Source organism: Cnephaeus nilssonii (genome assembly GCF_951640355.1).
Source record: "Cnephaeus nilssonii genome assembly, chromosome: 24".
Classification (NCBI taxonomy): Eukaryota; Metazoa; Chordata; class Mammalia; order Chiroptera; family Vespertilionidae; genus Cnephaeus; species Cnephaeus nilssonii.
In genome coordinates this window covers 3594306-3607465 of record NC_137095.1, presented here as the reverse complement: position 1 = coordinate 3607465, position 13160 = coordinate 3594306, and the positions used below count along the sequence as shown (strand labels likewise).

The window sequence follows — 13160 nt, the reverse complement described above, 5'->3', positions numbered from 1 at the left end:
ACACAGATTAAATTAACAGAGAAAAGAAAGGAAAAACCTACTACTTTGTAGAAGTTACTAGTGGGTGAAAACATAATCAGGTCACAATTTCTCCCTGGAACACTGCTGACCATGAAGTGACTGTATTAGCAGGACGCAATCACAGGTGATGCAGTCAGGACTTCGCACCCATGTTAGCACAGCAAATACCCCTCCTGACATAAGAAAGGCCATGAGGTACAAAGACATGAGATATAGGAAACAGTTATGTTTTACAAGCCTCCACACACCCAGCTAAAAATGCGTTTTACCATGTGGTAGAATGGCTCTGGTTGGGTGGCTCAGTTAGTTGGAGTGTCATCCCATACACCAAAAGGTTATGGGTTAGATCTCTGTTCAGGGCGCATGTGGGAGGCCAGCAATCGATGTTTTCCTCTCAGATCAATGTTTCTCTCTCTCCTCCCGTCTCTCTCTCTCTCTCTCTAATAAAAACATATCTTCTGATGAGGATTTTAAAAAATGAAAAGAAAACTTGCTTCTTTATAAAAAAGTGGTACAATGGTACTGATTCAGGCTACTTCTGTCTTCTGTCCTGGAGAACTACTAGTAAGTGTGTGGTCCTGGGATCAAGACGGAAATGCAGTGGAGGGTAAATGAATACCCAGGGAAGCATGACGTCTCCTTTCTCTACCTGTTGGTCACCCATGTGAGTGGAAGCACAAACACTCTTTTGCTCTTTGCTGAGAAAGCTAACGCCTCCTTCCTCACAGGCCCACAACCAAGCAGCTGCACAATCTCCACTAAAAAGTTTTCCTCAAGCAAAGTGTTCTATACCTGATGCCTTCAGCACCTCCGTAACTCCCCAGAATCTCCGTGCCTCTTACTCTCCACTCAATCTAGTGATTTTGATTTTTTCTCGCAAAGTAATACGGATTGTTAGAAAACAAGAAATTCAGATAAAAGATGATCCAAATCAAGTCTAAAGCACCTAATTAACTGCCAAATCACTTTCACAAAGGCTGTAACAATGACACGTCCACCAGATGGTAAGTGCCCATTTCCCGGGAAGCTGCCAAGAGCCGATCTCTCCTTTTAACGCTTTCCTTGGCCTCGGAAAAGGCAGCACTGCCAGCCAAGTCCACGACACGTACTCTGGCACTTTACAAGAAATGTTTCCTGACTCCTGTGATAGAGTTTCAGTCTTGTGATGACTTCTTTTTCCTACAGGAATTTCAGTAAAGGTTGTTTAATGTTTTAAATATTGCTATTTGTGTTTGTTTTTCAAACTTTTGTTTATGATTATCATTACTACTTAGGCTGAACTTTGTAACAACCATTTTTTATTTTGGAATTTGCATGTTGGTACCTTTTGCCCATTTTTTCCCACGGGATTTGTAACATTTTCTAATTGTTTTGAAATCATTTACTACTACTACTATTACTATTATGGCAATAAATCCTTTGGGTTAGACGATGTACCTATTTCTCTTTTAATTTTTTATGTATAATAACATTTTTTCTTCCTAGTAAATCAAGCCTATCAGTATTTTCTTTTGTGGTTTCTTACTTTGTCTTACAGAGTCCTTACCCACAATAAGAATATGTAAATATTTATCTACTAGAGGCCTGGTGCACAAATTTGTGCACAGGTGGGGTCCAGCCAGTCTGCCCCAATCAGGCCGGGCTGGCCAGGGGGAAGGGCCATGGGCAGTTGGCAGGCCGGCCCCACCCCCGATTGGGCGGGGGGTGGGGGGGCGCGATCGGGGGCAGGGCTGGCCCAGGTAGGGGCCACGGGTGGTTGGCCGGCCAGTCCCGCCCCCTGCTCAAACTCCCAGTCGAACTCCAGGTTGAGGGGATAATTTGCATATTAGCCTTTTATTATATAGGACTAGAGGCCCAGTGCATGAAATTTGTGCATGGGTAGGGTCCCTAGTGGCTGCTGGCTGGGGCCTCCCTTCCTCGGCTACCGGCTGCCAGCCAAGGCCTTCCTACATTCCGCACCGCCCCCTGGTGGTCAGCGCATGTCATAGTGAGTGACAGAACTCCCAGTTGAACTCCCACGGGGACACTTTGCATATTAGCCTTTTATATATATAGATATTTTCTTCTCTAAATAAGTACAATTTCAGCTTTTATATTTAAGTCTCAAGTCTAGGTGAAATTAATTCTGATGCATGATTTGATAAATGTAAACTGAATCATGCCATCTACAGGGTATTGAAGGTGGCTCTCTATATCTGAGAGCTGCCTCGAGAGGCAAAGAGGAGAAATGATGTTAACTGGTTGCGGTAAGAAGAGATGCTCCAGGTGTGTGTTTGAACCATGAGATAGCTGTGAAGGTTGAACTTGGCCTCAGAATCTTTCTCAATATAACCCTCAACACAGCCACCACTGGTTGACTGGAGTTTGCAAGCAAGAAACAAAAATATAATTAGCTCTTCATATGCACTGGTGGTTACATTATAGAAACTCAATTAAGTTCAGTAAAAAAAGAAAAGAAAAAGAAAAGAAAGGTTTGTTGCATATAAACTGTACAAGGTCAAGGACATCCGAGGGGAGGGGGAACTAAAACCAGGGCTTGTGAAGATTAGACCTGGAAGAGACAGGCTTTGAAGCCAACACTTTCAAATTCTCCAAGACCACGTGGTTTCTGCCATCCCTCCTTCTCCCTGTGCATCCATTCCATTTTCCTGGAACCCGCTTCCCTACGCTTATCTTCACAAGGACAATGTAGCCACCAACCCCAAGTCAGCATTATAATCTCTTAACCTGATCCAACCCAGTGAAGAAACGCACCCCCTTACACACACCAGATCTCATCGCATGTTACTAGAAGTAAGGGCAAGATTGCATGGTACAAAGACAACTCAGCCCGACCCACCCAGGAACTGTGGGAAAAGCAGGCACACAAACACGCACACACACACTCAAAATTTTTACTGTGAAAAACAAAAATTTTAAAAGGATCAACACATCATGGTTTCCCTGAATTTGGTTTCCTGTGGAATCAAACCTTCTGGACCTGTCTCTTGAGGTCCCTTCTCTCTTGGTTCCCCCACAGAAGAGGCATGCTCTCCGGGTGGGCTCCACTCCCTGAGGCTGAGCCAGCGGTAAATCCCAGGAGGGAGGCGGCCTGGCCTATTTCTCTGGGTAACAGGCATCACTGTGGCTGCATGTGACTTGCCCAGACCAAAAGGGGTCAGGTTTCACTTAATAAAAACCTTTTATGGCTCAAAATAAAGTGTCCAGTTTTATCATGTCTACAGACCCTACATAATCTGGTTCCAGCCTACCTGCCTAGGCTCACCTTACGCTCCGCTTCCCCGTGCCCTCCTCACTCCAGCCCTGCTAACTCTCCATTCCCGACTCTCCCACCTCCTGGATGTCACGGACACCATCACCTCCAATGGATTTCTCTTCTCTCTGTCAAGGTTAAGTCCTACTTGACACTCTGTCTCACTGAACTAGGACCTCCTTGGGGAAGCCTTCCTGGACTCAACAAACCGCTGAGGGAGGGAGCCCTTTCTTACGCTCCCAGCCCACCCTGTGCTTCTTTTTGATGCCCCTTGCACACTGCTAAGTACTTGACATCCCTCTTTCCTGTGAACGCACCCACCACACATTTCTTGAGGGCAGGGACTGAGTGTTTTCTTCACCACTGCAGTCCCAGAGCCCGGCACAGAGCATTCCGATGTGTGTGCTGGCTCCAGATGAACATGTGTAAGGCGGCTTTGGTCTCTCTCTATTCCCCAATTAAAAATCATCCATTTTCCTTACTGTCTACTACATTAAGAAGAAATACCACCCCTTTCCCTACATTTCTTTCCCTTCAGAGATGCTCGGCACTTCCATGGCTGCCTTACCTCCGCCCCTCGTGTGAAAGGCCGACCCCTGTTAAAATTCATCATACCCTTTAGACACTTCTGCTGCCTCCATGGATCCTTTCCTAGTCTATCCCCAAAAAGAGGTATGACCCTGTCCTTTTCTGAATAGCTGGATTAGTTTTTTCATATTAATATGTTCTATTTTACCCTTCCCTTAGACTACAAACTCATGAGAGTAGTAAATGTATCATATTCCAGCAGCTAAAGTTCTGCACTGGATAAATGGGGCTTGCACCAGTAGGTACCAAATAAATATGTGTTACTCAACTTCATGGGAAATGCTGAGGTCAAGTTCATTGCCAATTTCAACGACTGCTTTAAAAAATGCTGGCAGCCACAATTATAAAGGCCAGAGTTCATTACCTGCTCTGAGCATCAGTCTTCTCTAGCTTTTCCTGTAGTTGAATCCAGTCAATCAATGCTTTGAAATCTCGCACATAATTATCCAGCATCATCAGCACCTCCTAATTGAAAAAACAAACAAACAAGCATTAAATTCCATTCTTACACTAAAAAGTTAAAAAAAAAAACACACTTCAGAGTGAAGGTCTTAAAAATTAATAATTTCGGAGAGATCCAAGATGGCGGCGTAGATAAACATCTGGGCTGCTGCAGTCCACAAAAATTTCCAAAACTACAACTAAAAGACAGAACGTCTATCACCCAGATCCATGGGAAAGCTGGCTGAGCGGAACCTCTACAACTAGACCGAAAGAGACGGGCGCAATCAGGGCACAAACGCTGAAAAACTGAGGTACAGGTGAGCGCACGGGTGATACGAGCTGGCGGCGGAGCCCAGCTGGAGGCGGGCGTTGCTTTCTTCAATCCGAAGAGACAAGCCCCCAATCTCTCTGAAATCCAGTTTCTGGGGAGAGACTGAGCTGTCTGCCATTGGGTCGGAGTGAGGGTGGCTTACTAGCAGAGCTGCGTGGAGGTAGAATTGTTGGCTGCGCCGGGGCACGAGATGCAGGGACGCGGTTGTGGGGACGCGGTTGGAGGCGGCTCACTGCCAGCCATCGCTGTTTGCCACGCCCTAGCCTAGTGACGCCCTGAGACTCCACCCCGCACAATCTACAAACACACCCAAGCTCCTAGCAGCGGCTTTTGCATATGAATGGCCTTCTCTATTGCAGTTTAAACTAGTAAACTTGCAACCAGGTACAGACAGCGCCAAAGCCTCCAAGCTCCAAGCAGGGAGGAGAGGACGGCAGTTCTCGCTGTAGCTCCTGCAGGGTGGCCTCAGACAGCAGCCGAACTGCACCCCATTGGAGACCCAGAAGCCAGTGTACCTAGGGGTCAGTGTGAGACACCAGATTTCAACTCCTCACATCCATAAGTGACACATTCGGGAGGCGGACTCAGTGAGCACCAAAGCCCCACTCAAACAAGCCCTGTACCACAAGCGTGTCTCCAGCGCAGCAGTGCTTCCATTATAGACACAGCAGGTCCTCACAGCCAATTGGCCTGGAGGTCAATTCCTCCCAGTGTACCAACAGCAATCAAGGCTTAACTACAACAAGACTTTCCACTCAGCCCACAAAGGGGTGTACCAAGAGCGACCACCTAGGGTGATTGGGGAAGCTGAGCTACCGGCCCCTATAGGTCACTGACCACACAAAGCCACTCCATCAACACAGGGAGGCAGCCAAAATGCAGAGACACCGAAGTATGTCACGAATAGAAGAGATGGAAGAAAGTAAACTAATGGACGACACAGTGTTCAGAACCACATTTATAAGGTTACTCAAGAATCTTCTAAAAACCGCTGATAAACTTGAAGAGACCTTCAAAGACCTTAATGAGAATACCAAAAAAATGGAAAAGGACCAGTCAGAAATTATGCATACACTGTCTGAAATAAAGAATATACAGACACTCAACTGTAGACCACCGTACCCGAAGAGTCAAACCAAAGATCTGGAATATGAGGAAGCAAAAAACACCCAACCAGAGAGGCAGAAAGAAAGAAGAATCCAAAAGTGTGAGGATAGCATAAGGAGCCTCTGGGATGGCTTTAAACGTACCAATATCCGAATTTTTGGGGTGCCAGAAGAGAGAGAGCAAGATACTGAAAACCTATTTGAAGAAATAATGACAGGAAACTTCCTCCACCTGGTGAAAGAAATAGACTTACAAGTTCAGGAAGCGCACAGAACCCCAAACAAGAGGAATCCAAAGAGGACCACACCAAGACACATCATAATTAAAATGCCAAGAGCAAAAGACAAAGAGAGAATCTTGAAAGCAGCAAGAGAAAAACAGTTAGTTACCTACAAGGGAGTACCCATACGATTGTCAGCTGACTTCTCAACAGAAACTATGCAGGCCAGACGGGAGTGGCAAGAAATATTCAAAGTGATGAACAACCAAGATTACTCTACCCAGCAAAGCTATCATTCAGAATTGAAGGTCAGACTAAGAGCTTCACAGACAAGAAAAAGCTAAAGGAGTTCATCACCACCAAACCAGGATTACATGAAATGCTGAAGGGTATTCTTTAAGAAGAGGAAGAAGAAAAAAAAGATAAAGGTAAAAATTATGAACAACAAAAAAACATCAAATACATACCTACCAACAAGTTAATCTAAAAATCAAGTGAATAAAAAATCTGAATAACAGAATGGACTGGTGAATGTAATAGAATCAGGAACATAGAAAGGGAGTGGACGGACAATTATCAGGGGGAAGGGGGTCTTAGGGGTGCAGGAAGAGATTGGACAAAAATCTTACACCTATGGATGAAGACAGTGGCGGGGGTAAGGGCATGGGGTGGGGTGGGGAATCAGGTGGAGGGGAGCTATGGGGGGGAGGGAAGAGGAACACCTATAATAATCTGAACAATAAAGATTTATTTAAAAAAGAAAAAGAAAAATAAATAAAAAGAAAGTCCTAAAAAAATTAATAATTTCTACATTATGCTCCTTATTGAGGAAGCTACAAAATCTACTGATCTAGATTTTTGGTTTTTGTTTTATTTTCACTATTACTGTGTGGCAAGAAATTAGTGAAGCTGAGAATCTAAAAACCAAGAGATGGTATTGATATTCCTCTCTAGAGGAATGGACCTCCAGAATGACCATTCTTTTTTTTATATAATTTTTATTGATTTCAGAGGAAGAGAAAGAAAGGGAGAGAGATAAAGAAACATCAGTGATGCCTGACCAGTGTGGCTCAGTGATTGAGCGGCACCCTCTGAACCAGGAGGTCACAGTTCGATTCCCGGTCAGGGCACATGCCCGGGTTGTGGGCTTGATCCTGAGGGTGGGGCGTGCAGGTGGCAGCCGATCCATGATTCTCTCTCATCATTGATATTTCTATCTCTCTCTCCCTCCCCTTTCCTCTCTGAAACCAATAAAAAATAAATATATTTTTTTAAAGAAAAGAAACATCAATGATGACAGAGAATTATCAGTGGGCTGCCTCCTGCATGCTCCCCACCAGGGATTGAGTCCATAACACAGGCATGTGCCCTGACTGGGAATCAAACCGTGACCTCCTGGTTCACCGTTTGATGCTCAACCGCTGAGCCACACCATCTGAGCCAGAATGCCATTCTTTTAACCCCCTTTATTGTGACGTTAATAAACAAAGTACACAAAACACAAACGTACAGATAAATCATTTCAAAGCCAAGACCCAAGCAACCAGGACAAAAGCATAACTATGGCAGTCTCCAAAAGTCCCCTGGTATCTCCTCTCTATCACAACTCCGTCTTTCCCAGGTAACCACCGCTTTAATCTGTAACAGTTCAATGTTACCTTATTTCAAAATCCATATGAATGAACTCATAGTGTATGTATTATTTTGTGGCTTCTTTTTTACATCTGTTTACTAGGTTCATCCATATTTCACAGTGTACCTGCAATTCATTTATTGCCGGTGTCCAAGGTCACTACTGAACAGTATTCTTTAAATGGATATTTATTTATGAAATCAACTGTTGAATTAACGATTCCACATTCTGGATATTATAAACTACATACTGTTATTTATGTGGATGTCCTCTACACCAGCGTATGCATTCCTGTTGGGGATAAGCCCAAGAGTGAAACTGCTGAGTCACAGGGGCGGTGTATGCTCCACTGTAGTACACAATACATACTGGTTTTCCAAGGAAGCTGCATCCCACCAGCAGTATACAAGAGTTCCCTTTTCGCCGAAACCGGTTTGGCTCAGTGGATAGAGCGTCGGCCTGCGGACTGGAGGGTCCCAGGTTCGATTCCGGTCAGGGGCATGCACCTTGGTTGTGGGCACATCCCCGGTGGGGTGTGCAGGAGGCAGCTGATCGATGTTTCTAACTATCTCTCTCCCTTCCTCTCTGTAAGAAATCAATAAAAAATATATATATATATATATTTTAAAAAGTTCCCTTTTCTCCATCCACATCCTTTCCAATACTTGTTATTTGTCTAACTGGTAGTAGCCATTTGAATAGGTGTGAGGTGGTATCTCATTGTAGTTTTTGTTTTTTAAACACATTTTTATTCATTTTAGAAAGAATGGGAGATAGAAACATCAACGAGAGAGAAACATGGATCAGCTGCCTCCTGCACACCCCTTACTAGGGATCGAGCCTGCAACCCAGGAAGACCGGGAATTGAACCAGTTACCTCTTGGTTCATGGGTTGACCACTGAGCAACAGTGGCCAGGCTCATTGTAATTTTGATTTTCATTTCCCTTATAGCTAGAATTTTTTCTTATATCTATTAGCAATCTGCATGTCTTCCTTGGAAAAGTATCTATTCAGGTCCTCTGCTCATTTTTTAAAATATGTTTTTATTTATCTTTAGAGTGAGAGAGATAGAAACATGGATGAGAGAGAAATATCATCGGACAGCTGCCTCCTGCACGCCCCCTACTGGGGATCGAGCCTGCAACTTGGGCATGTGCCCTAACCCAGAATCGAATCGGTAGCTCTTGGTTCATGGGTCGACGCTCAACCACTGAGCCACACGGGCCGGGCCCTCTGCTCATTTCTGAATCAATTTTTTTTCGTGTTAAGAAGCCAAGACATGGAAACAACCCAAGTGGCCTCAGTGGGTGAACGGCTGAAGAAGATGGAGTACATATCTACAAAGAATACTACTCGGCCACAAAGAAGATGAAATATCCCCCAATGAGGTAAGTCCCGTGGAAAAGGACACACAACATATGATTCCACTCATTTGTGGGATAGAAAACAAAAAGCAACAAAAGAACAAACAAAACCAACAAAACAACCAACACAAGAAATAGCAACAAGAAGAAGGAACCAAGATGGCGGCAAAGTTAAACAACTAAACTGCCGCCGCGCACAACAATTTCAAAACTACAACTAAAAGACAAAGCGTCTACCACCCAGAACCACGGGAAAGCTGGCTGAATGGTAGATTTACAACTAAGAAGGAAAAAGAAAGAACAAACGCGGAAAAGCTGAGGTACGGAGGCGCGTGAATCGGGCTGGTGGCGGGTGATGGGATGCAGGGCGTTTTTTCCAACCCGAAGGGAGATAAGCTCCCGATCACTCTGAAATCCAGTTTCTGGGGACGCGCAGGGGACCCAGACACCTACGGGGAGAAGCTGGACTCTCGGCCATCGTGTCGGAAAGTGAGAGTGACTTCTTGCAGAGGTGCGCCCAGCAATCAGTGTTTGCTACGCTGGAGCGTGGGACGCAGGGACTTGGAAACGGAAAAGGCAGAAAAGGCAGACTAGCAGCCATTGCTGTTTGCCACGCCCTAGCCTAGTGACGCCCTGAGACCCCGCCCCGCACATTCTACAAACCCGCCCAGGCTCCAAACAGCAGCCTTTGCATATAAACGGCCTGCCCTGAGGCAGCTTAAGCAAGTAAACTGCAGCTCCAGTCAGACTGCTCCAAAACCACTCAAGCAAAGTGGAGAAAACTGCAGTTTTTGCTGTAACTCCTGCTGAGTGGCCTCAGACAGTAGCTGACCTGCACCCCATTGGAGATCCAGAAATGAGGACATCTAGTGGTCGGTGTGAGACGACACCAGATTTCAACCACTCTCATAAGGGACACATTCAAGAGGCAGACTCAGTGAGCGCCAAAGCCCTACTGCAACAAGTCCCGGCCCATAAACATGTCTCCTGCACAGCAACTCTTCCTTTATAGACACAGCGGGTCCTCACAGCCAATTGGCCTGGAGGACAATTCCTCCCAGTGACACCAACAACAATCAAGACTTAACTACAACAAGGCTGTACACACAGTCCACAAAGGGGTGCACCAAGAGCGTCCACCTCAGGTAACTGGGAGGCTGACCCGTTGAACCAATAGGACACAATAGGACACAATGCTACCCTACCAACTCAGGGAAGCAGCAAAAATGAAAATGAGGAGGCAAGGAAACAGATCACAAACGAAAGAAATGGAGGAGAACAAACAACTGGACATAGAGTTCAAAACCACGGTTATAAGGTTTTTCAAGAATTTCATGGAAAAGGCCGATAAATTTAATGAGACCCTCGAGGATATGAAAAAGGTCCAACTAGAAATGAAACATACACTGGCTGAAATAAAAAATATAATACAGAGACCCAGCAGCAGACTAGAGGAACGTAAGAATCAAGTCAAAGATTTGGAATACAAAGAGGCAAAGGACACGCCTCCAGAAAAGCAAGAAGAGAAGAGAATTCAGAAAGTAGAAGATAGTGTAAGAAGCCTTTGGGACAACTTCAAGCGTACCAGCATCCAAATTTTTGGGGTGCCAGAAGAAGAGAGAGAGCAAGACGCTGAAAACCTATTTGAAGAAATAATGACCGAAAACTTCCCCCACCTGGTAAAAGAAATAGACTTACAAGTCCAGGAAGCGCACAGAACCCCAAACAAAAGGAATCCAAAGAGGACCACACCAAGACACATCATAATTAAAATGCCAAGGGCAAAAGACAAAGAGAGAATCTTACAAGCAGCAAGAGAAAAAGAGTTAGTTACCTACAAGGGAGCACCCATACGATTATCAGCTGATTTCTCAACAGAAACCATGCAGGCCAGATGCGAGTGGCAAGAAATATTCAAAGTGATGAATAGCAAGAACCTACAACCAAGACTACTCTACCCAGCAAAGTTATCATTCAGAATTGAAGGGTAGATAAAGAGCTTCACAGATAAGAAAAAGCTAAAAGAATTTATCACCACCAAACCAGTATTACATGAAATGCTAAAAGGTATTATTTAAAAGGAGGAAAAAGAAGAAAAAAGTAAAGATAAAAATTATGAACAACAAATACATACCTATCAACAAGTGAATCTAAAAGTCAAGTGAATTAAAAATCTGAAGAACAGAATAGACTGATGAACATAATAGAATCAGGGGCATAGAATGGGAGTGGATTGAAAATTCTCAGGGGAAGGGGGTGTCTGTGTGGGGGGGTACGGGAAGAGACTGGACAATATCATACACCTATGGATAAGGATAGCGGGGCGGGGGGGAGGTAAGGGCAGAGGGAAGGGTGGGAACTGGGAGGAGGGGAGATATGGGGGGGAAGGAGAAACAATTGTAATAATCTGAACAATAAAGATTTATTTAAAAAAAAGAAAGAAAGAAAAAAGAAATAGCAACAAAATGATGGTTACCAGGGGAAACGGGTTGGAAGAATGAAGACAGTAGGGGGGTCAAACACAAGGTGAAGGAAGGAGATGGATTCTGGTGCCCAGCACACCATAGAACGTTCAGGTGTTGTGTTATAAAGCTGCACACCATGAAATGCATATAATATGTTACCCCAATAAATTTAATTTTTTAAAATTATAATTTGTTCTATAAAAACATTACTTTTCCATAACTAAGTTTTAAACTGACTTTATAGTATCAGTGGTACTCAAAGACCTCAAAAGCACTTTTCAAATATAAATGCTTAAAAATTTTGGCTACACTTTGGAAATTAGGCCCAACACTAACAATAAACTACACCTAATTACTCACAAACAAAACACAGCACCAACCTCACTTTAGTCACTTTAAAAGACCATTCTGAACAAAGAAGTACTGTTTCTCTCCTTTCAAAGGTAATCCTTAGTGACAGATCACTGGTAATGGTCTTCTACAATCGGGAAAAGGGGAAATTTTTTATTTAGTTGGCTTCCTTTTCTCAATTGTACTAATATAATTAAAACTAGTTAACTGAATTCATTCAACTTAAATCACTCAGAGCAAAGATTAAATTCAGAGTAATTTATTCCATAAGTTTTCAGAATTTCACTTTTAAAAGGAGTGGAGGAGGAGGAGGAGGAGGAGAAGCAAAAACAATCCTCTACAGGACAGGAATAGCAGCAGCCATACCTCTGATACCAGCTGGCACAGAGAAAGTACATTTGGTGGCTTAAACAGCCTATTTTAGGGGATGTTTAGCTCCACGTTATCAGAAGTGATCAGAGTGGAACCCTGCAGCTGTAATCCGAGTCATGTTCTACGAACAAGGGAACACAACCAGACAAGCAGCTGGAGCGGCCTCCGTCAGCGATGCACATCTTTCCCCCCGCAGCCCTGAAGGCCGCTCTGTCCAGCGGGCTGAAAGCGAACAAAAGTGGCTCTCAAAGTAACGTTATAGGCATGCAGATAAGTACGTATAGATGTACAGCTAAAATTACCAATTACTTTACCAATTGGCTGCAACGGATTTGATTGGTTGGTAATTAATTCTCGTTACTGGCGCACAGTGCAGGACGCTTGGCGCCATCCCTTTGTCCTGCTGACACCGAATACCAGCGCACAGGCCCTGGGCCCAGGCACCAACACAGCCTCCAATTCAGCTACAGGAGTGAGCGGTGCGGAGCCCTGGGCGACGAAGGGGTGAAAACACGCATCCCAGGAGAAGTCAGTCATTAAAGAAAGAGCTTCACCAGAAGTGAAACCAGCTTTAAAGAGCGTGATTTTTAGGACCGGCTTTTTAAAAAGCTACTAATGGAATAGTGGTTCATGGAAATCTTCTGAAAGCAGCATAAACCACTGTCAATAATGTTAGTAACGTCATTCACAGTGGTCCTCACAAGCAGTGCAGCCCCCCTCAGACCTTTGTGAGGACAAGCTGAGAGGCGGCTCCCACCTGGCTCCTGCGCTCTCCCCCACCCACCCTTAGTCCACTTCCTAAGGGAGAAGGGGAAACGTTGTGCTGATGGTGAATCAGGATTTGTTGGAACGTCAGTACCTAACCGTCATGCAGAAATGGCTGATGGCGTAACAGGCACATCGTCAAACTGAAAAAGTGAGAAATTTCGCCTCTTGATTACAGAGGTGGGCTCTAGTCCACAATCCTGGCTGAAACTGAAAACATGCTTTTTACTAACATGTTATACTCA

General features: G+C 44.4%; 1 protein-coding gene across 4 annotated transcripts in view; it reads right to left on the bottom strand.

The window, feature by feature from the left end:
- SCAPER (S-phase cyclin A associated protein in the ER) overlaps window positions 1–13160 on the bottom strand; it is a 187797-nt gene that overhangs the window by 156817 nt on the left and 17820 nt on the right. For all 4 annotated transcript variants that reach the window (XM_079764048.1, XM_079764047.1, XM_079764046.1 and 1 more), the window contains exon 6: window positions 4227–4327. In XM_079764048.1, coding sequence (XP_079620174.1) covers window positions 4227–4327 — 101 coding nt within the window. The remainder of the gene's footprint in view (window positions 1–4226; window positions 4328–13160) is intronic.